At 52.3% G+C, this 23,584-nt stretch overlaps 1 protein-coding gene and 1 long non-coding RNA gene across 3 annotated transcripts in view; one reads left to right on the top strand and one right to left on the bottom strand.

Moving 5' to 3' along the window:
• The window catches only part of LOC118925323 (uncharacterized), a 45,188-nt gene extending 41,257 nt beyond the window's left edge, over nucleotides 1-3,931 (bottom strand). For both annotated transcript variants that reach the window (XR_008997300.1, XR_008997299.1), the window contains exon 1: nucleotides 3,493-3,931. This is a non-coding gene — a long non-coding RNA (uncharacterized LOC118925323). The remainder of the gene's footprint in view (nucleotides 1-3,492) is intronic.
• Nucleotides 3,932-12,190: 8,259 nt separating this feature from the next.
• On the top strand, nucleotides 12,191-18,995 carry LHX1 (LIM homeobox 1). Its single transcript, XM_036911077.2, has 5 exons — nucleotides 12,191-13,905; nucleotides 15,780-16,006; nucleotides 16,102-16,379; nucleotides 17,756-17,921; nucleotides 18,268-18,995. The coding sequence occupies exons 1-5, from the start codon at nucleotides 13,736-13,738 to the stop codon at nucleotides 18,645-18,647; spliced, it is 1,221 nt and encodes a 406-aa protein (XP_036766972.1). The 5' UTR covers nucleotides 12,191-13,735; the 3' UTR covers nucleotides 18,648-18,995.
• The last annotated feature ends 4,589 nt before the right edge of the window (nucleotides 18,996-23,584 follow it).

Raw genomic sequence — 23,584 nt, 5'->3', positions numbered from 1 at the left:
ATAATAGTCAGTAAGCATGAGTGGATGAGAGGATTAGAGCTGAAACTAAAGAGGTCAACTTTCCCAAAGAAAACTAGTCCAAACGCCTTCAGGAGAAAATCAACCCAGCCTGGCCTGCCTTGTCAGCAGGCCAGCAGAGTGAAAGAGAGAGGGTGGGAAAGAGAGAACCAGACTTGTTCTGAGTTTCTCTGGGAGGCCCCAAACATCAACCTCAGTGAATGGTAGCAGAAGGAGAATTGGAGGCCCTTCGTTCAGGATGAGCCCCTCCTCCTCCTCCATCCTACCCCAGGTGAAAGGCAGAACGCCCCCACACATGCTTTTCAGCATCCTCAACCAGAGAAAGGGGCCCACAGGCACAGCAGCCCCCTTGTCTCAGCTCTGCCTTCCACTTGCCACGCAGATGAGACGCCTTAGCTGGGATCAGCCTCCTCCGCCAGGTGCGAGTGGCTACGAGCAGATTTGTTTTCAAGGGGGACTGGACTGGCTTTGCCTGGGGAGCAGTTGTTGGAGAATATTAAGGTAGGATTCCCAAAGGCCCAAAATCTGAGAGCAGCTTTCTAGGACATGCAGCTCAAGGCTTTCTGCAGCCACTGCACAGCCTCTGGAACTGGGGCATGGGCCTAGGGGCTGGCGTTCTCTGACTCAGGGCTGGGGGAGGGAGAAAACGTGCCCCTGGAGGCCTCTGCCTTATCATTTACCTTGCTAAAAATACTCTGCTACCCAACAGGTTGGGTGAGGAGCTAGACAGGAAGTATGTGCAGGTGGCAAGGTATCTATCACATTTATCAGGTGTCAGGTTATGGTATTTGCATATAGGGCATATAATTAATATTTGACGATTGAGAGAGATGAAGATTGAAACAAAGATGGAAGGGAACGCAGAGATGGAGAGCTGGAAATGTAGGCATGAGTTTTTCCAGGATAAATAGAGTTCCTTCAAAAATTAGCCTTTTCCTAAACTGAAGGTAGAAAAATTTTAATGACTTTATGATCTTCTGCAAGCAAATTAAACTTTAAGTAGAGTGCTATGATGCCTACACAGTGCTTTATATATAAAAGGTCCTCAATGGCATAGAGTTTTAGAAGGGCCTTGGAGACCATCTAGGCCAGCGGGTCCCAGTGTTGGGTGAGTATAGAATCATCCAGGGCATTTAAAAAAAAAAAGATGCTGGGTACCCACTTCCAGAGATTGTCATCTAATTGGTCTCGGGTGGAGCCAAGGTGTCTTTATTTTTAAAAAGCTCCCAAGATGATCCTACTGTACAGCTGGGTTGAGAAACACCAGTCTGGACTAGTACTTCACTTTGCAGAGGTAGAAACTGAAGCCCAGAGAGCAGGTTATCTAGGCTTGCACAGATAACTAGCAGTAAAACAGGACCAGAGAGACCACACAGGTATCTTGACTCCATTGTTAAAAGAGCAAATAAAAGATTGATCCTCTTTTGGAGTCATCTCTGTCTGCAGAGACCAGCTACCTAGCCCCACATTTTTTTATTATTTTCATCGGAGGCCAGGCAGGCTGGCATTTTGTCCCTGCTCCTCCAGGCCTCCTAACCTGAAGGCCCCAGGGCTTATACAGAGCAAATGCCCAAATTCAAATTCCATCAAGTTGAGAGGCTCTGCGAGTAACAGGGCAACTGTTACACCTTGGCCATATGGAGTGTCAGTGTATATATACCCCAGAGCAGGGGTGTAGGAGTATGTGTACGCAAATGTGCACATGTGGGTAGAGTCTGTGTAGAGGATTCTCCTGTATGTTGGCACTTGTCCTTACCCAGTGAGGATGCTTACCTGTGTACATGTGAATATCCACGTGTGGGATGGAATGTGTGTTCATGTGAACATTAATCTATGCAACAGGGTAGGTGGGTGAGAAAAATATGTGTAAATGTACCAAAGATTCTAAAACCCTGGTATATGTGTCCACAATTGTATACAAGTACATAAAACTGGATCAACACTTAGATTTTACATTTACATTTACCAGTGGAGGCATGTATATGACAATATATACGTAGCTGGCTGGCCACGCGAATGTGCATGACTGGCAGTCTGTGTGTGCAGGGTGCGAGTTTATGTGGAGGGGAAAAGGTTTCTGCTGTTTCCGTCACATTTCTCCTAAGTAATCATTGGGAAACGTATGTGTTAGAAAACTGTATCTTTCGTGCTTAAATATATCTCAGCATATATAAATGAAACATGATATCATGTCTGCTGAGATGCTACACATTAGCATTGTTTATCATTGATAGAATTAAATAACCCATGCAAGGCCCTGATAGCATTTCTTAACAATTTTATTTAACACTGTTTTGGCCAAGCAGCATTTGGCAGATGCCATCCTATACACTGTAGATTACTGCGATAAATGCATGATATGTGGGGTGTAATATACAACACACAAGAAGTATAACAGAGGAGCATCATTAAAAATTCCAACTGTCCCCATCTTTCTTTGGGCTCCACTTATTCCCTTTCCAAACCTGATTAAAACCCATCCCTTCACACTTCCCTAGGAGGTCTCTGCATTTGTAATAGAGATAAAATGGAGAGTGAGGATTTGCGGTGGTGGAAAGAGATAACACTCTAAGGCCAGATCTCTGGAATGTTTCTGCTCCTCCCCAGTTTGTCAGAGGCAGGCCCAAGCCTCAGCATGTGTTAAAAAGAAAGACCAGAGGAAGCATTTTTACAGGCTTTATAGACCCTTGGGTTTACTGACAAAGTTACTCATTCAGAATGAATAAAAAGAACATTGAACTTAATCAAATTAGTAGTAAATCCTTCATTAAAAGGTTCATAGAAATGGTTCCCTGTTTCTTTTTTAAGGGGAAACTATATCCTCCCTTTAGCCCAAATGAGAAAAACCTTTCACATAGTGACAGGTCTGCCAGCTCATCTTTCAAAATGTATGCTGGCCAGTAGCCTAGAATATTGGCTAAATTATGAAAAGTCTGAGAGAAAAGAAAAACTCAGGAGCTGGGATGGCTGGAATCTTCATCTACAAGTCCAACCTGGATCATGAGCAAGAAGGTAGAACCACAAATGAGGGTCATACAAGCAAAAAATGTGCCCTTACCAGTCTCTCAGCAGTGAAAAGAGGTTGCAGTTACTTCCCAAGGATTATGAATAAATGGTACATGTAAGTCTTTACAAAACCTGCAGAGGACTTTGTCATCTCCAGGAGTGTGGACCAAGATCCCACATGGAACCTCAAAGCCCCACTCTCTAGGATCCTTTTTATCATCCCTGCGCTTCATTTTGGTATGGCAGTGTCAAGACTGAGACAGGCTGCCTCCTAGCATTCTAAGTTTCTCTTAACTTCTCTCCTACTGACATCCCTGAGGCCTATGAAGTAAGATGGCCAAGTCTAACTTGAACAGTGTTTGGACCCACCCACCTTTCCCCAAATCCTCTGCCAGTGCAACAAAACAGTCATCAGAACTGCCTTGCCAGACAGCCCTCAGCCACTCTCCACTCAGGATATCAGCCAACCTGCTTGGGGGACAGATGAATGCCCACCAAAAAGTATTGTATCATCTTCACACTGCTGAAGTCAGGAAGTTGGCTCTCCAGAACCTGGTGCCATGGGCTGTCTCCTGAAAGAACACAAAAGAAAAAAGAAAGTTTCCTAATGTTTGGATTAGAAGGAAGAATGGTAAAAAGCATCCATCAGTGAGCATGCCCCACCCCAGCACAGACCCCCACACACTCATACATGCACGTATGCGCACCCCTTGCCCACGCAGACAAATCATGAATCATCTCCGTGGCTGAACATTTTAGCGTTCAGTAATATTCTCAGAGGCCCAAGGTTTTCAGGCAAATCCCTGGTCTGTGCACAAGGACACTGCATAAATCCCTCCCCTTATGAAAGGCCAGTCCTAGCAGATGGGACCACCCTTAAGTAAACTGCGGAGCCCTCCCTTCGTCCATTTCAGGAGGAGCAGCAGGGGGCTGGGCCTAACAGCCTGGAGAGCAGAGAGTGGCAGAAGCTGCAATTCTGAGGCCGGTGTTCACATCCCCAACTTATCTCTCTTAGGGAGGTGTCCGTTTGACCACACAGTCCTCTCTCCCCTCCCCAAAGGGCAAATCAGATCTTGAAGTCAGACTAGAGGAGGCTGCTGCAGACCAGGTGGTGGCCAGAGCTGGGCAAGCAGGTATGAGCATTGGAGAGCTGGCCAGGGCAAGGAGGAAGTGAGAGGAAAGGGGGCCCCTCAAAACCAGTTTCTTTCCATGCTAAGTCTGGGGAAATAACCTTACAGCAACTCCACTTTCTGATAACCTATTTTATTAATATTAAATAAAAGATTTATTTAAAAGAAGAAGGAAGGGCCAGATAATTAAACACTCAGCAGAGGTAGAGGATTCCAACACTCTGTTTTCTGTTTGGCCCCCCCACTTGCAGCCCAGGCCAAATATGTACACTGCACCATGTACCATCCCAGCCGCTACCCATCTCCCCGGGTGTGTCAGGAAGACATAAGGCAGGTGGATGGAGAGAGAGACAGACCCCAGCACCCCAGGTGCGCACCAAGAAATGCATGGACTGTGAAATTACACCAGGGCTGGACAACTCACCACCACACTAGAACCCTTGGGATACTGAAATAATTAACTTGCTAATCAGCTACACCTTGCTTTTTCCTTTCTTCCTGGAAAAAACAATCACAAATCGCCTTCACATCAGGTTCCTATGTCAGTCACTTGGAGACAAACGGTGCTTTGAAAGAAATATACTCCCTGCCTTCCTGTAGACTGAAATAGGTCGGACCAAGTTAGGCCTCCTCTTCTTCCCCACCTCTTCCTACCAGGCCTCAGGGAGCACACGCACAGACAGAGTGTTTCTGGAGATGCAGGGGTTTTTTCTGTCAACGCCACAGAGCTTTTCCATCTCCGCTAAGCTTCCTCACTCTCGGCCCTCTTTAGCGTGCTTGCTGGCACTAAACAGCCAAGATCCATGTGGAGAAAAGAGGATTGATTAGAATCGTAATAACAATCCCTGGCATTCGTCTGGCTTTAACGTTTACAAAGTGTTTCCGCACATTATCTCATTCCATCAAGGAGGTCGGAGCTGGAAGAGACCTTAGCGATCATTTAGCCTAATCCGCTTGTGTTACAGATGGGGAAACTGAGGCCAAGAAAGGTTAAGTGTCTTCCCCAAAGGCCACAGCTAAGGACAGTGTGACCAGGTCCCCCATGTTTACTGTCTAGAGATCTGGTGCCGCCTCCCATCCCCTAGGAGAGGAAAAGAGCATGATTACCTTTTTGCTCCACAGTGGATACAGACCACAAAATCAAAAGGTCAAAAGGGTAGGACATGAGAATGAATAAAAAACAACTCTTGTAAGAAACGGTTTTGGGGGGTTGGGAGTGGGGCACACTAGGCTGAATTGTGAATAGAACATATCAACTAACGCACTTCCTTCTCTGTCTCTTTGTCCCCTCATCTTCCCCTTTCTCTTCATGATTAAAAATATGGACATTATGCAGTTTGGGATCTAAGGCTTAATTTGGCCACAGGTCCCAGGTGCTTTTCTTGGATTCAAATCTGGCACCTATGCACCCAAGATTCGCAGCATGATGGGCTCTTGTGTGCATATGTGTGTCCACTCAAGACATAGGATTTAATGGTGAAAAACAGGCTTCTTGATCCTTTCACAGATCAGATTATTTGCAAATTAATAGCTCATTCTCCCCAAGGCTCTGACGAGGTGAAAAAAAGATTTCTGGTGAAGGGGGAGAAAGGTGGAAAAATATAAAGCAGGGAAAAGAAGCAAAATGACATTGGATTCTGTGAGAAAATACCTCCCTGTGAATGGCGTGTGTTGGGATGTGGGTCTCTGCATTTCCAAAGGGCCGCCTTGCCCGCATTGCCCGAGCCTGTTGGAAGGTAAGCGGTTCCTTTGTGTGTTCATTTATTACTAAGCCCAACTCTTTTCCCTCTAAAACTCCTTCTTCTCCCTGTTGAGCTGACCATGCTTCTGGATTTATGAAGAGAGATGTTTTAGCAGAAATCCCCCAGAGTGTCCCATCAGCCCTAAATCCCAGGCCCACTCACCCCCCCAAGACCCCATGACACACAGCATGCCAACACGGCTTCCTCTTGCCTATGCATTAGCCATCCATTGTGGCAACCTGACATCTCTCACACATAAAACCGTAAGAGAGAAATAAAATATCTGTCTCTTGGCGAAAATAAAGCTTTGCCTCCCCTCCTGATGTATAGGATATAAAATAAAGCCACAGCTCCAATAGTGGCTTTTCCTTATGCCGAGTTGCTTTTGCACACACAGAGACAATGAAGATGGATGGTTTGGGACGAGGCCCAGCCTCCTGGGGCTGCCTTCACCCTTTTTTATTATCGTCTTTCCCCCCCTCCTGCCTTTTTCTTTCTTCTTCACTTTCTTTCCTTTCTGGTTTGGATTTGCCTTTTATATGCCCTTCTCTTTCTTTCCTCTGGAACTTTATTCCTCCTACTCACTTTCTTTCTAAAGCTTGACAGAGACAGGGAGAGAAGAGCCAAGTTTCTCACCTTCTCAGATGGCCCACTATCTCTCCCGCCTCCCACTTCTCCAAACCCCAGTGCTCTCTGGACTGCCAGCCCCTGTGACAAATTTTGCTGTTACTGCTTGGGGATTTGCTTTGGTCAAATGTACAAATGTTCCCAAGGGACAATTAAGAATGTGTTTGGTGAGGGGGAGTGGGTTTTTTTTTCTGGGGGCTGCCTCCCCCACACACCCAGGCTGGGTAGTTTATGGATCTCAGCAATTATTTATTTAGCCCTGAAGAGGCCAACAGAGCAAAGCTGCCACCCAAAGGAGTGGGTTGACATTCACCTTCCAAAACCCAAAACCTCAAAGCTGTATCATCAGACAGACTGTGGGCGTTGGGCTCCTTCTGGCCAACTCAGCTACCAAGGGGTCAATCCAAGTCCAATGTGCTCTCCCCGGTCTCTTCCCACAGGCCTGAGAACCAAGGGTGCCAGAGAGGAAAGTAAGAGCCCCCACCCCACACAGAGCTGTCCCCCCCGCCACACACACAGTCGGAGACATGGCCACCTTCCTGCTCTCCCATACACTTGACACTCTCTCCCATGGTGCACAGTGTCTACTTTTTTTCTCCTCTGTCCCTGGAGGCTTCACTCTTGTCAGGTGTGTATTGCTCTCCTCTGTGCTTCTGCATCTCTCCACTAGTGGGTTTGTCTCTGGAAGCTTCTTCCCATCCTTACTCTGACCTTATCCCTCTGGTAGCTCTCTCGGTCTGTCCAAGGCTGCTTCCCAATCCACTCAAAACCTCACCTGCTCTAGTAGGGGCTGCAGGACCCACCCCAGGTCCTGGGAAGAGTAAATAGTGACTAAAAGAAGGGGGTGCAGGGTCTGGGCTCCTGGGGGAACAACAGGGGAGGAAGCACCTTTGGTGTTGCCTGGAAGGTTGGAAATGTCCAGCAGAGGTGTATGAGGTGGCTTCAGCCTCTGAAATTGATGAAGGGCTTCAGTGTGTGTGTGTGGAAGGTTGCCCTAATTTGAGGAAATCTTTATTAATGGAAATATGGAGAGGCAGGTAAGGCAGCAACATCTATTGAACTCTGCCCCCCAAGAGTTGCCAAGCCCACAAAGAACTCAACCCCAGGCCCAAAAGTAGTTAGCTTTGGGGATCTCCCTGTCTGTCTCTCTCTCCACTTGATATCTCTCCAGATATCAGCAGTGACCACCACCATTAGGTAAGAGGAGAGAGTCAATTAGTGAGAGGATTAATTACTCCCAGGCACGAGCCCCGTTTGTCTTTCTTACCGGGTGTGAGTGTGTTTTCAGAGGAACACGGGCACGCACCCAAATACACATTGTCACGCCGTCTTAGACGTTTTATTTATTTGTTGGATTCCTGCCCAGAGCTGCTCGCACGCTTTTCCACGGGCGCCGAGTCTCCCACCAAACACGCCGCCTCCTGCTCTGCCGCCTGCCGCACACCCGCGCACCCTCGGAATCCCGCCCGCCGCCCCTCGGCGCCTCTCTCCGCCGCCTTTTGGGTAGCTGGACGTCTTTCTGGGTCTCTTTCCCGTTTCTTTTCCTTCACTGCTCCAGGCATTTCCTCCAAGACGTCCTTCCTCCTTTATCCTCAATTACTTCTCCGCATTTTTTCTCTGGCTTTCTGCCCTTGCTCCTTTGCCCCTCGCTTCCGTGCCACCTGCCTCCTCCGGCTCACCCTCTCCCTTCCCGGAGTACCCACGACCTGTCTGCTCGGCGGCGCTGACTTGCGTCCGAGATCGCCGCGCTCGACCTACCTCCCCACCTTCCGTGCCTGGGGACCCTCCCGCGCTCGTGGGAAGCCCGCGTTGTTCACCCAGCCCGAGCGCACACCGTGAAGCACCGGCCTCGCGCCCCCACCCTAAAACTTGGAAAACCTGGCGGGGCCAAGTACGCAGTGGAGCAAGGGACCGCCCTCCCCGCTCCCCCCACCCAAAAAAACAAAAAACCTTTTCACCTTCAATAGTGCGCTGACCCAGGCATCTCGGGCAAACCCTCTAACTTAGGGTTTCTTACCCGGGGAGGAAAAAGGAGATAACGATTCCCTCTCTTACTATGTGGTTCAGGGGAGATAGTGATATAAACTGTAAAGTGTTGCACACAAGCAGGTCATTTGCAGGAGAGAGAGAGAGAGATGGAGTGAGGTCAAGGCAACGTGAGGCAAGAGCGAACGACAGAGGGAAAAGAGCGCGAGAAGTCTGATCGGATCTGAGGGACCTGGGCCAGTTTCCTGCATCGCATCTGCGGGGTCCTCACCGAGTCTGTGCGGGGTCTGCGTAGCCGCCCGGACCCGCAGGGCCCAGGACGCGCCCAGCCCTCTCCCTTCTCCCTCTTCCTGGACCAGCACCGCTCGTTGGCTACATTCTTGCGGCCGGGCGCAGGTGACCACCTAGAAACCGCTCAGACCCAAGCGCCTCCTTTCACAGCCTCATCGCCCTTTTCTGGAGATCGTGGGCTGGACAGGAGAGCGGTTGGCAAGGAAGAAAGTGGCCCGGGCGGTCCCTCTCCTGGGAACTACGGCGGCTGACAGTGCCGGGCAGCCTCGGGTCTTTGCGCCGCGCGAGCCATTCGGGAATATTGGGGGACAAGGCGAGGTGGGGCTCAGAACCAAGGAGGCGGCTGGAAGAATGGGGTGCCAGAGAGGGCGCCATCAGCCCCCAAACCGCAGGGCGGCTGGGGAGGGCTGGCAGGACCCCCTCCATCCCCAGTTCCCGGGCACGGTCCCTCCTTTCGGGCTCATCCTCAAGGCGCTTCTCAGAAGAGAAACGCGTATTGCGAAAGCCACTTCCTGGGCCCTCTGGGGCCTTTTCCAAGAGTGCCTGGGGATGAAATTCTGCAGCCACTGAGCGATGACACGGCGGCGAAATTGACCGTCACGACCTGGGGCAGTGTGTGTGGTTGTGGGTCTGTGTGACTTAGTGGGCCTCGGGTAGGCAAACGCTTGTGTACTTCAGACAGTACGTGTGTTGGTGAGGGTGAGGGAAGGCTGACACTCTCCACTGAGCAGGCATTGGTTTAAATACAGAATTGAGCTGAGAGGCTTCTAAGACGATGAATTTGGAAAGCTGGGCCACTTTTCTCTCCATGTCTCTGCAACCAATTGTTTCAAAATAAAAGTTCAATGGATATGCAGGGTGAAAAAACCCAACATTAATCTAGTGTGCCTTTGCGCGGAGGCGTTAAATCTGGACTTTAAATCTACAATCAGCAGCTGGGAGGCATGCCACACGTTGCGCTCCTGGACACCCTGGTAGACGCCGGGGTTGGTTCCCGCAGACCTATTTATTATGCCATCTGGACACGAGGACAAGCAGAGTTCGATGCCCCAGAGCCCACGTCCTGTCGTCGCCCTCAACTCTCCTGCTGCTCTGGTCTGCCCGCGGGGAGGGGCCCTTTTCCCCCGACGTCAAGATCCCAAGGTCCTTGCACCCCCAAACCGGTGATGCAACCTCGTGTCCACCTGAAAGGAGGCGGCAGGCCTTGGGTTCAGAAGGGGCTGGCAGCCGCGTCCAGCTGTCGCTACGTAGGTCCCCGCCGACCGTCAACCACCGCCGCGGCCCCTCTGCTTTGCATGAGAAGAAGCCCAGCTGGGACGGGGGCGGGGGCGAGCCACCCGGGACTCCGTCCGCTTTAGATTCCAAAAAGGACGGTTGGGTCGAGGGCGCTAGTGGCGAGACCGAGACAGCTGGGGGTCGGGGGAGCGTGGGGACCACTCGATCGGATCAGCCCCGCCCCACGGGCCTCACCCAGCGCAGGGGGCTGGGTAGGCACCTCGGGGTCCGGATGGAGGAGGCGAGGAACCTGCGCCCTACCGCTCTTAGCGCCTCCTTGGGTCCTGGAGTGCCGAGTATGGGTTGGCTTGTACCTGGAAGTATCGGGTCAGCAGAAGGAGCACAAAGCCAAGTCCAACCCAGCGAAGCCGGCGTGCTGAGTGGAGAACTGCCCTCCCCACCCCCAGCCCTGCTGTGAGCCCAGGCCTGGGAGAGGCCCGCGGAGTGGGTTGAAGACAGAGCGAGAACCAGCCGCAATGCCGGCCTGCCCGCGCGAGGAACCCGAGCCCAGGTGTGTGTAGAGGGGGTACAGAGAAGGTGTTAGGGGCCCCGCACCCAGAGGTCAAGATGGGTGGAGCGCCAAGGAGGCTCATGGCGGGCTTCGGCTTCGGCTTCCAATGGAAAAGTGACTTGGGAGGCAAGGCAGGGGCTGCTGGGGGGCCTCACGATTGCAGGCGGTGCGGGGGGAGGCTTGAAAGCAGAAAAGGGGCATTGGCAGAGTCCTCAAACTCCGGTCCCACAGAACGCAAACTAAAGTCTCTCCAGCGGCTTCCCAATTCGCCCGAAGAGGGTATTCCTTTTACAGAGAGCTGGATTCCCTGCCCAAGTTCATTACAATTACCTTTCATCCTGCCTTTCCCCCAACTTATGCCGGGCCCTGTGTGGGATGCCTGAGCCCTGAACCTCAAGTGGGGTCAAAAGGCCAATCCCAAAATACTGACTAGACCTGGCTGACTGCCCAGCCTTATTTCCTTCCGTACGAGGGCCTAATCTCCTTCCTAGCACCCCCACCACCCCAAAAAGAGAACGAGAAGCAAAAGTAAGACTGCCCAGCCCTGTCACCTTCAGACTTCTCTTAGGGAGAAATCTCCCTTAAACAGAGAAACGGTGCTGTTGAAAGGAAATTTGGTGTTTGCCCAGCTTGGGCCAGGGAACAAGAGAGACTCTTAGAGCGAGGCTTAGCTCTCAGGACCCGGAGCCGACCCTCACGTCTGGAATAATCCACCCCCATGGGCAGTGGTCCCGAGTTTATACCCAGAGCGAAATTAGGGAGGTAATGGATTCTGAGGAGTGAACTATGGAGAGCGAGGTCTGCTGTCGTCTGAGGAAGCTGGTGTCTGCCCGCAGCCGGGAAGAGGGGAGAACAGGAAACCGGGCTATTCTGCCCGTGCGCTGCACGCCCCAATCCACTGCAGCCTCTCTGTGGAGCCCCTAGGACGTCCCGGCTTCCCACGGCTACTGCCACCACCCGCAGCCGCCGCTGATGCCCCGCGGTTTCCCGCCTACTCGTTTGTTTTTGTATGTAAAAGGTGTCTCCGGTTCACAGTTTTCTCGCAACTTCTCACCAGTGCTGCAACTCCTCACCGGAGGCGCTTCCCCACCCACTCCTTTCCCCCCTCCCCGGCGCCGCGCCTCCGGTCTCCCCCGCCCCCACCAGGAAACTGCCGGAATCAACTTTCTGAGGCCGCGCTGCGGGAAACAGACACCCAGGTCTCCTAGAGACTGGACCTTGTGGACTTTGGATGGACTGGGGGAGGGTGCATAGAAGAAAGGACCGGAGGAGGAAGATTCTAGGGCCAAGCGCCCTCCCCTCACCACTCCTCCAGAGAACGCGCGCTGTGCCGGGACAAACTTCTAGACCCAAAAAGCATGGGGGGAAAAAAAACCCAATACAGCCAGCACCCACTGAATTGTAAAGTCAAACTGTACCAGGGCCGCCGGGGCTCCCGGACCCAGCTGCACCCCAATCTTAAGGCTCCTTCATTACTCCCACTCTCCAGCAGAATTCGGCCTTCCGCCTGCGCCTACTCCCGCGCGCTCTCAGTCCCTCCCACCGAAATCGACGCCTTACCAGAGCAGAGGGGGCCCGGGCACGTCGATGCCCGCAGCCCGCACCGCGCCAGGCCGCGGATGCGGCCGCCACTGATCCTCTAAACGCGGTCTCCCGGCACTCTCCCCGGCCGGGGGATGCAGAATGGTTTACAGAGGGACCGCGAGCCGCTGATTGGTCGCAGGTCGCGGTGACGTCGGCGGGCGCTGCATTAAGGCGAGGGGGCTTCCAGAGCTCAGCCAACAGCCAGGAGCAGTGACCGAGCCGCTGGAGCTGGGGAGAGACGTGCCGGGGCGGCGGACTGGGCCAGGAGACCAGGGACAGAGGGACCCTTGTCCGCGAACAGCCAGCAACGAACTGCGTCCCGTGCGGCGACAGCGGCGGCTCGTGCCGAGCTGTTCCAGCCGCGCAGAACTGTAGCTGCTGCACCAGGACGTTTTTTTAAAGCCCTCCAAGCTACTCCCCTCCCCCCTACTCCTCCCGCTGCAAAGGAAAAAAAAAAAGGAAGAAAGAGGCTAGAAAGGAACCCCAGATTTGCCACCACAACGAAGAGAGGAGAAAGGAAAGGAAAAAGTCGAGCGACTGTGGGGTTGGACGCAGGCAGCCGGACAGTGGGCCGAGAGATGCGCGGCCGCGCTCCCGGGCGTCCGCGAGTTGTGACTGGAGCCAAGATGCACGGCCAGGCGCGGTGAGGAGCCAGACTATCACCTCTCCGAAGGAGTCCAGGCGCTGGGAGTGCCCTTCCGAGAACACGGAGGCCACCGGGCAGGCCGCGGGCCGAGGTGACCGGGCTGGGGCGGTGGGGAGTGAGCAAGCGCACCTGGCTGCGACCGCCCCGAGTTGTCCCTCTCCGTTCTCGATTGACACAAACACTTCTCCAAAAGGGGGGAAACCTAAGCATCAACAATCAACAACGAGATCTCGCTCTTGCCCTCCCCTCCCTCCTCACTCCTTGGCCTGCCCCCGCCCCCTCCCCCAGGCCCGACGCGGGCGCCTGGCGCGTCCCGGCCCGCTGCGCGATGCTGGCAGTTTAGGATCCAAAGCTTCTCCACTCGTTTTGTTATTTTCTTTTATAAAAAGAGGAGGGGAAACCCCGGTGGCGGTCAGGCCGGCACACACACCCCCGCCCTCAAACCCCGACAAAAGCAGATGCACTTTGACTTCTGACAGCTCTACCTCAAGCCCGAGAGAACTCAGCGACGCTGTCCCTGCAACCCGAGCTCTTCGCGTCGTCCTCTTCCTTCTTCTCCGTTTAATTTATTTCCGTTCCCGTCGCTGTTCTCGGTGACCTTCGCGGGTTCAGGGCATAAGAGTTGCTTTCTCTCCCGCCTGAGACTCTTCTCCTTGTCCCTGGAGCTGCGGCGGCGCTGCTGTGCCCCTGGGCCCTGGGACTCCCGGGCTGCACACTCCACCAAGGCGCCCCTCTCCCCCTGTCAGCCTACTCGTTTCCCCCTTCTCTAATTTCCTGGTGTGGGTTTTGGCTTGCACCGCCGAGTGTGTCTCCTCTTTTTGGAGGGGCTGGAGAACTCGTTTCAGGCGTCTTCGAGAATCTTCCTCTCGGCTCTACCTGCTCTTTTCTCTCCGGGCCTCATCAGACCAAACCAAAGACCATGGTGCACTGTGCCGGCTGCAAAAGGCCCATCCTGGACCGCTTCCTCTTGAACGTGCTGGACAGGGCCTGGCACGTCAAGTGCGTCCAGTGCTGTGAATGTAAATGCAACCTGACCGAGAAGTGCTTCTCCAGAGAAGGCAAGCTCTACTGCAAGAACGACTTCTTCCGGTGAGTACTTCCCTCGTGCGCCTCTGCTCCCTCCCCGCGGGCCCTTCCAGTCCAGCTTCGGAACAGAGGTCAGCGTGGCCGTGGTGGCTGTGTTAGGAGCTGCCTTTGGAGAGGGCAGCCAAGTTCCACGGGCGCCAGTCTCTTCGCCAGCTGGTGCGCTGGATGCCCAGGACCCGGCCCTGCTTGCGTCCTGGAAATCGTGGGTTTGGCTGCACGGGCCTGAGAAGAAAGGGTCTGAGCTTACCTCGGCCCAGAAACCCCTCCAAGCTTGGAGAGAGGTAGCCCAGCCTCGGGTGTTTAAACTCTGGTTCCCGTCTTTTCCCGCGCGGAGCTCTCCAGCAACTGCTTTCTCCAGGCCTCCTCGGGTTGCTCGCCCTCCAGGCTGAGCTTGGAAATCCGGGCTAGCTCCGTGCCTCTGCCTTTTCCACCTCCGAGAGGTCATGGCGCAAACCGCCGAGCCTTTTGCGTGGAGTATCGGGGTCGCCTGCCTTGGCAGCGGCAAGGAAGAACTCGGCTTTCATGCCTCTCCTCAAGAGCCCAGGGTGTTCCCGAAACGCCGACCGGTCTCCAAGCGCGGGCCCGGGACTCTGCGGAACGCGCCTGTGAAATGCTTCGAGGCTGCAGCCTCCGCAGACCTCTCCCTCTACTTACGCCCGCTGCCAGGGTTGGCGGGAGGTTGGCCTCCACCCAACGCGGACCTCGGCTCTGAGGCGCGGGCTCCGCTCGGAGCTCTCTCAGGCACTTCCAGCCACCCCCACTCCCTTGCCAAAACCCGAGACCAGGCTCGTCGGAGCCTAGAGACTTCTTCCGACACCCCTTCTCCGTTTAGCGTTTTAATTGTATTCTCTTAAACTCACTATCTTGCCATCAAATCCACACAAACACGCAAGTCAACAGAGAAGAAGAAGAGCAAATGCGAATTGTAATTGCCCTGTTTGAGATCTCCCAGTATACTGGGCTGACTTGGTCTCTGCTATGCTCAGAGTTTGTGATGATAGATCAAACTGGGATAAGGGGTGGGGGTCGCTTTGCCCAGAGGTCCCGGACATGCCGTCCCCACAGCTGCCCCGGGTCGCGTGGCTCTGGTTGCGGTGACCATGGAGCAAAGCGCTATGCAGGCTTCCTGGAGGAAGCGCAGGCTGAGCCTCTGCGCCTCGGCCGGCCGCGTCCGGTTTCTCTAGTTCTGGCTGGAGCCCAGCCGGAGAGCAGCGAACGGTGCCAGCTGCTGGCTGGCCCCAGAGGCCTGGCTCCCGCAAAGCGTTCGTATAGCGCGGACCGACACCTAGAGACCCGTGGCGGCTCTAGCACAAACCTGCCGGCTTTGGGCTTGAACGTGGCGGCGGCCCAGCTGCGGCCATATGGGCCCCCCGCGCCAGTTTTTTTTTTTTTAAACCCGCGGCGGGACTGGACCTTGCCATCCCCCAACCTGTGTGTGGCTCCTTTTTCAGTGAAAGAGAGGCCACATTAGGAGAGAATAGCGGCGCCCGGTACGCTAATTATATGAAGGTCTAATTCGAATTTGTTTTCTGAATCTAATCGGAAAATAAGTGTCCCTGCGTCTACCTATCGCCACCTTGCTGCTTTCTTCAGCAGGGCTTTTTTCTTTGGGGCCATGCAGGGCATGAGGCTATAGATGGGGGCAGCTTGGGCCCCGCACTCTCTAACCATTTGTGTCTCCTCCCTGACTACACTGGTGCTCTGTGCTCTCTCCTCCTGCCTCCTTGCCTGCTTACTCGGCATTCTGCCCCTCTCTTTCTTTTTGGCTTTCTCTTTCTTCTTTTTCCCTTTCCTCTTCTCCCACTTTCTACTTATTTCTTTATATTCTCTCCCGGCCACTTTCTCCCGCTGCCCCTCACCAACCCACCCCCCTGCAGGTGTTTCGGTACCAAATGCGCAGGATGTGCACAGGGCATCTCCCCTAGCGACCTGGTGCGGAGAGCGCGGAGCAAAGTGTTTCACCTGAACTGCTTCACCTGCATGATGTGTAACAAGCAGCTCTCCACCGGCGAGGAGCTCTACATCATCGACGAGAACAAGTTCGTCTGCAAAGACGATTACCTAAGCAACAGCAGTGTCGCCAAAGAGAACAGCCTCCACTCGGGTGAGAACCCAGTTCCTGGCTGGCTAGGGCTGGGGGTTCCTGGGGGAGAAAGGTCCACTAAGGCCGCTGCTCACTTGTCCTTTCCCTTTCCCCAGCCACCACAGGCAGTGACCCCAGTTTGTCTCCGGACTCCCAAGACCCGTCGCAGGACGATGCCAAGGACTCAGAGAGCGCCAATGTATCGGACAAGGAAGGGGGCAGCAACGAGAATGATGACCAGAACCTAGGCGCCAAGCGGCGGGGACCTCGCACCACCATCAAAGCCAAGCAGCTGGAGACGCTGAAGGCTGCCTTCGCTGCAACGCCCAAGCCCACGCGCCATATCCGCGAGCAGCTGGCTCAGGAGACTGGCCTCAACATGCGCGTCATCCAGGTCAGGACCCGTGGCATGCCACTCAGATCCCTGAGGTCTACAGGGCTCCTCCAGGCAGACACCCAGGCCTAATGGGGATCCCAGCTTGAAGGAGGTGGGCGAGCCCCGGGAGGATAGTGAAGGGAGAGGAGAGAGACCCAGACCCACCTCTACCTTTCTGGGAAGGGGGGGAATGAATAGATCTTCCAAATCCCTAGGCCTCTTGCTTTTCCCGGTCCAATGCAGGTGATAGTGGTGGTGGAGGAGGAGGGACAGGGAGCTCAGCAGGAGGCTGGAGGAGGGGACATTGTGGGACACCAGAGCTAGAGTTGGGACCTTTTTCCTGCACCACCCACCCCTGTTCCAAAAGTGCCAAGAGATTGCTGTGCATGCGTGACTTAATCCCTGCTGCTGGCTTCTGCACAATGTGATCTACTTCTGTGTCCCTAACCCCAACTTTGTGAGTCTCTTGCCCCAGTTCCACAAGCCTCAGAGCAGAGACATCCCATTGGAAGAGAGGTGGGGCATCCTGGTTTGAAGGGGAGGTGGTCCTAGGAGTGGACCCTGCCTCAGGTGGTCCCACACAAGCCTAGGGGAGGCGGCCATCTGGGCATCAGTTCCATTATGTTCTGAAGGCTTGAGACTGTGTGTGATTTGCTCCAGTCTAGTGCCTGAGGTTAGGTGTCTGGTTCACCCTGCCTGCAGGCCCTGCAAGGGTGTGGGTAGATGTGCCTGGAGGCTGAGTGTGTGTCTGTGTGGGTAGGCAGGCTGCCTTCAGCAAGGCCCTGCTCCTCTGGAAGGCTGTGCCAACCTGTGCACATGTGAATGGGAGGCTTTGTGTCTGTGTCAGTATCAGTGCGAATCTGTGGATAAGTATGCTTGGCACTGGGAGATTGTGCATGGGTGTGAAAAAGAGATTGTGGATTTTGGTGTCACTATCACTGGGAGACTGAGTGTCAACAGGAGTCTGTTTAATTCTCTCTGTCACTGTTATGTGGGGGAGGCAGCTGCCAGCCACCGTGAAAGGGAAGTTGTGCGTGTGTCTGACATTATTTTGGGAGGTTGGATGTCTATGTATGTACAGCCTCCTGAGAAGCTGTAACCGTGACAGTGTGACCATTAGAAAGAACTTCAACAGCCTCTCTTCCGCTGGCCCAGGTGTCCCTGTTGGGAATCCTGTTCGCCATTGGCTCAGTCCCTCCCAACACACACATACACACACACACACACCACACACACACACACACACACACACACACACACACACACACACACACTCACACTCACACTCATTCCTGAGTGGGCGAGCTAGGCAGTGGAGGGGTGATGGGATCGGGTCAGGCTGCGCACTGAGGCGGGGGTCTCCGTAACCTCCCCCCGCGGCATGTGTGCTTCAGGTCTGGTTCCAGAACCGCCGCTCCAAGGAACGGAGGATGAAGCAGCTGAGCGCGCTGGGCGCCCGGCGCCACGCCTTCTTCCGCAGTCCGCGCAGGATGAGGCCACTGGTGGACCGCCTTGAGCCCGGCGAGCTCATCCCCAACGGGCCCTTCTCCTTCTACGGAGGTGGGTGTGCTGCTTAATGGACGGGAGGTGTTTCTCTTCGTTGGAAGCGGGTGGCAGCGCGGGAGGCGCTTCTAGTCTTCTGCAAAGAAGTGTAGAGTGGCGGGAAAATGGGAAGGCTGGGGAAGGAATCTGGAGGCGGTGAGACCGAGGGCCCAATTCCCGACCCTGAATGAGGCAGGCGGGCATGTACGGAGCAGTTCTGGTGTTTGCGCCAAACCTGCACCTGGCTCCCCGCCCCGCAGCAGAGCCCACCGACCGCGAGCCCCCCAGTCCGCGGGGGAGGGCGCCCTCCCGCCCTTTCTCACCCCTGCCCCCCCCTGACACCCTCCTCCCTGCCGCTCCGCAGATTACCAGAGCGAGTACTACGGGCCCGGGGGCAACTACGACTTCTTCCCGCAAGGTCCCCCCTCCTCGCAGGCTCAGACGCCTGTGGACCTGCCCTTCGTGCCGTCGTCTGGGCCGTCGGGGACGCCCCTGGGCGGCCTGGAGCACCCGCTTCCCGGCCACCACCCTTCGAGCGAGGCGCAGCGGTTCACTGACATTCTCGCTCATCCCCCCGGGGACTCGCCCAGTCCCGAGCCTAGCCTGCCCGGGCCTCTGCACTCCATGTCGGCTGAGGTTTTCGGACCCAGCCCGCCCTTCTCGTCGCTGTCGGTCAACGGCGGGGCGAGCTACGGGAATCACCTGTCCCACCCCCCCGAAATGAACGAGGCGGCCGTGTGGTAGCGGGGTCTCGCTCGGGCCGCAGAGTTCGTGGTTGTACAGAAACGAACCTTTATTTAAGAAAAATAGGAAAAAGAAAAAAATATAAAAAGCAAGTCACTCCTCCCCACTTCCTTGGGCCTCGGGGACCATTTTTCGTCTGGGGAGCCCGGATGGGAAAGGGGAACACAAATAGGATCCAAATCCGCCTGGAGGTAGGACGGGGAACCTCGCGCCGGCTGGCAAGGTGCAGAACTGGGGCTCCCGAGGGGAAATGCAGACTCTGCCCACCTCCCATCTGGACCCAGATCCGTGGACAGACTCCCGCAGCGCGCGCCGGGCCGAAGGGCGGCACGGAAACGCCCACAGCGGCCGCGGGGACTACAGGAGCCGCGGGGAGGGAGCCCGGGAGGCACAGCTGGATGAGGGCGGGGAGGCCGCCAGGAGGTTCTGGCTCTGGGAGATCTCGGTAGTGTTGTTTCAGAGTTCAGCGACAGCGACGACAAACTCTTACAGCTTCAGAAACGCCGACCTGCTGTGCATCAGGTGGGACTATATATATATATATTTTTTGTCTCTCTGGGTTTTTTGTTTTTTGTTTTTGCCAAAATTGCAAAATTCTAAATGTAAAGCCCTCAGTATCAACTCTTCTACCTTTACGAAGTTCTACACACACACAGGTACACACACACACACTCCATAGGATGGTCTTAAGCCAGACCTCTCAGTAAAATGACTTGAACATCAGCTGTACAAGAAAAGTATTCTACCTTCACAGAGAGTTAAAAAAAAAAAAAGACTATTGAACTAAAAACAGTCAACTGTTTACGTATAATGTTAAATTCAGGAGTTCAGTGTTTTACTAATATATCCTGTTCTGAAACCTCTTGTTCAAAAAAAAAAACGTTTTGAGCAATCAACCAAAATTGTTCATTTTCTTTTCCTGTAGATGTTCTGACAGATTTGCAGGGCTTGAAGCTCACTGTGCTAGTATGTAAAAAGGTGTTGTTTACACAAGGCAAAGAGAAAACACGATATTCAGACACTTGCCAAATAGAATAATTATAGCACAAATACTGTAAAGGTGCCTGGCACCACAACCTGAGAAAGTGTTAAAAAAAGAAGTGTTACAAGGTTTAAAAAAACATCTTTGCTAATTTTTAGTCCTGTTGAGCATTCATGGAATTGTTAATATGACTTATATAGACCCACACAGGTTTTATTTTTGTGTCTTTAAAATAAAAGTCCAAAATATTTAAATTTTATGGTCAAATATGCAGTCAACAGCTGCTACTTTTTTCTTTATATATTAAATTTCTCATATGTCTTTTATTGTTCTGATAAACCTAAGCTTGTGTGACCTCCAGTGCATATTAGACCATTCACTGTATGAAAGAAAACATGTTGAATAAATTTGTGAGTTTTTAATAAAAATAGAAAATCTGATGTTTAGATAATTGGTGTGTTATTTAATGTTTTAGCAACTAGAGGGGTGGGCTGATGGGCAGCTGAATGGCCCCTCAGAAGCCAAGAGAAAGACAGGCAGACTGGGGTATCTGTTTTTACCTTGACTGTGGCTGGATCCCCTTGTTAATGCCAGCCAAGCTTTTTTCCATGGCTTCTTGCTGTTATTAGCTACAGATTTGAATTCTGTGGATTTAATTGCTACAGTTGAAGAGATGTTTGCTGGTAAGTTAATATAGAATTTGAAATAGAAGTCAAATCCGTGGCTAAAAATGAGTCGTCCCAGTCTGTGATTAGGCATGAGATGCCATGAACTCTCTTTCCCCTCTATGCTCATGCAAAACTGGACTTGTGAAATGTCAGTTACATGAAATTTGGAGTTAGAGGTGGTCCTTTCAATTTCAATTCACTTCCCATAAATAATCCTGCTTTCTGATTTGGTGGTTTAAAAGATAACATAAAGTGAATTTACAGTACAGCTAGAAATGAACTAATCCCTGCCACAGAACTGATAAGAAATGTTCTTTTATAGTATTTGTTACATTTGAAGTTCCCCAGAAGGAAAACTATTTTGCCTGGCACAAGACACGTATTACGTTTCTCTGAAAGATGAGCAAAAATAACCAATACAGAAACCGATGAGCAAAAATAACCAATACAGAAACTGAATTTCAACTGGAAGTTGCCGATAGGTTCTGAAAAGTACTTAAGTCCTTTCCAATTCCAAGCCTTCATTAAACATGGAGGGAGTTTAAATATTTAGCTACTATGAAATATGCAAGTGTGTGCTTTAATATCAGACACTATTAGAGTTCCAGAATTTCTTTTCTATATCACCTAGATTTCAGTCTGGATTATTTATTTCGTTATTTAAAAAACCAAAGGTTTTATATTAAATGGTATGTAATTTTCAGGGAGGTTTTCATATGTTGTTAAGAAACATCCTAGTGTATCATTCCTGCAGAGAAGGCTTTAAAATAAGCAATATTTTACTGCATCCATATGAGGGCTTATCTAATGGGGAAGACTATTGGAGGAAACTGACAATGTTCTTTCAGAAATCCAAATTTATAAAATATTGGGGAGACTTTTCAAACTCCTAGAAATGCAGCCCATTTCTTTATCTGCTTTGTAGGTAGTCACTGGGTTGTTTGTTTTTGCCCTTTTAGTGTTTTTATACATTAAATCATAGCAAACTTATTCATCATAGCCACCCCTTTTAAAGACATTCATTTAACTGAATGTATGCTCATTGGGAAGCTGCATTTTCCTATGAAGTCTGCTGAATTATTTAGCGGCTTTACTGTGGAATCGGGTACTTGATAAGAAACGTTTTAGAGTTGGGTGCTTAGCGTGGACTTAATTTTTCTCTCTGACTCCGGGGCAGCAGCGCAGTTTTTCCCCCTTGGCTCTGTATCCTGAATCCTAACGAATACCTGAATAGGTGGCAAAGCTTAGCAGTCAGATCAGGATCTGCCCAAGAGGAAGAGGTCTAGAAATGTCAGTGACGGTCCTCTTTCAGTCAGAGCTGAGCTGCCCACCTCTGGCCCTTGAGGTGTGGAGAAGCTCTGCCCCATCCCCATGCGGCAGGCTAGGAGCTCCTGGGAGGGGCTCCAGACTGGAGGAGAGCACCTAGGCAGTCCCCTCCCTCCCAAGAGGGCAGTATCCTCTCTGGCCAGGCGTGGCAGCCTGGTTTCTCCCTGCGGCCATCTTAAAGCTGCCACCTCTGTGCCTTGGTATTACCTGCCTTTTGGGTTACAGCAGTGGGGACCCACCATATGCCCTAGGCAAGGGAGCTAAAACTCACCCACCCAATGTGGGCTGCTTTAGGATAAGACAAGGTCAGGCTGGACTATGTCTGGAAAGCCAGGACAAGCATTGGCAAGGGCCTGGGACCTAGAGATTGATGGTGTTGGAGAAGAAAGGCAGGTAAGAACTTGGTTTCCCTAAACTCTTGAACTCCTGGTTATGTGAACAGTTATTTGGGATATTGTGTTGGAGGGTGGCTATCCAATGTCACCCTTGTCCTACTGCTATTCCATGTCTGTCTGCCACATTGCAGCCCTTAGGCAGCAGAACTGTGAACAAGGAGACCCTGAGACCCTCTCTGGAGAGTACTGTCCTTTTGGAAGAGTGCCCCCATTTATTCCCATCTCTCTGCTCATCTCATCTGCTCTCATCTCTAGAGTAGTCAGAAGCTTAAATTTTTCCTAGGAGGTATAGTCTATGAAATATCCACACCCTCAATCCCCATCCCTATCAGGAAACTCCTCCTCTCTTCTCAAGAAACTAGAATGCACATAGGGTCCCCATCCCCAACCCCTGAGCATTTAGGAGGTTGCCTCAACTTTTCTCAGTTGCATCTTAAGTCCTAGAATTTGTTCCTCTTTCACTCACTCCTGGGGTCCCTCAGTATGGGGATACTACCCTCAGTATAGGGTGAGAAAGCAGGAGAAGCATTTAGGGGACCCCTGGATATGTGATAGGAGTACAGCAGTCTTGATTCTTTCATCAAAAGGCTACCCAAGTCAGTGGGGACCTGGAGAGAGCAGGGAGAGTAGGTGAACAGGTCTACAGCATTTTCTGCCCTGAATCATCCAGCAATGTCTTGACTACATGACAGTTCAGAGGTGGTCTCTGACCTGCCTCACGTCCCTCCCCCTGGTTTGTCTTCCTTTTTACCCTCCAGGCCAGGTTTCTAAGCATTATTAGTGTCCAAAATAGGAAGGGAAGAGGATTGGGGGAGGTAGTTCCCTAAATGTGGGTGAGAGAAATGTTTCTATCTTTTGCAGCCTAGGTCAGTGGCCCCTGGCACAACCTGAAGAGTGTACTTTTGCTCTGGAGGCCCAAGATGCTGGCACCAGACTGCAATTACAGGGGACATTTAAAAAATAAAAAATAAAAAAACCTGTTTTCTGGTTTGGGTTATCTTATGTTTAGTAAAAAGCAGTTCTCTTTGCCTGAATTCTCTGCCTAGGGTGCCCCCTGGTATTCTTTCCCTTCCATGTTTGAGGACATCTTCCCCTAAAATGGGTTCTCCTCCCGCTCTGCAGCCACCCAGGAAGGGGACACAGGACAAGCCATATTAAGGCGGTGGTCTCTCATTACTCTTGACCATGAGGGCATATGAAGACTGAAAGTCAGGGACCCTTGCTTCCCTCAGGTGCCACAGGAAACCCTGTTTAGCTGTGGGATCCAATTAGCCTAAGCATTCCTAACATCTCTTTTCTGGATCCTTTTGAGGCTGTTTCTGTTTAGGGGGTTCTAGATCTCTACAGGTGACCTCAAACATATACTGAAAGGATAGCCCACTTTGTACTTCCCTTATCATCCCTTGGTGCAGTTTCTGTTTACATGTTTGTCTGTCCCCTCAGGCTGATCACTGTCAGGAGAGAATCTAATTTACTCATCTTTGTTTCCCATCTAGCAGTGCCTGCCACATAGCGGGCAGTCAAGGAATGCTTGATGAAGGAAAGAATACAATGGGATTGTATCTT

The sequence above is a fragment of the Manis pentadactyla genome, chromosome 4, assembly GCF_030020395.1.
Source record: "Manis pentadactyla isolate mManPen7 chromosome 4, mManPen7.hap1, whole genome shotgun sequence".
Lineage (NCBI taxonomy): Eukaryota > Metazoa > Chordata > Mammalia > Pholidota > Manidae > Manis > Manis pentadactyla.
Note: the sequence above shows the minus strand (reverse complement) of the source record. Positions and strands in the feature narration are given on the sequence as shown.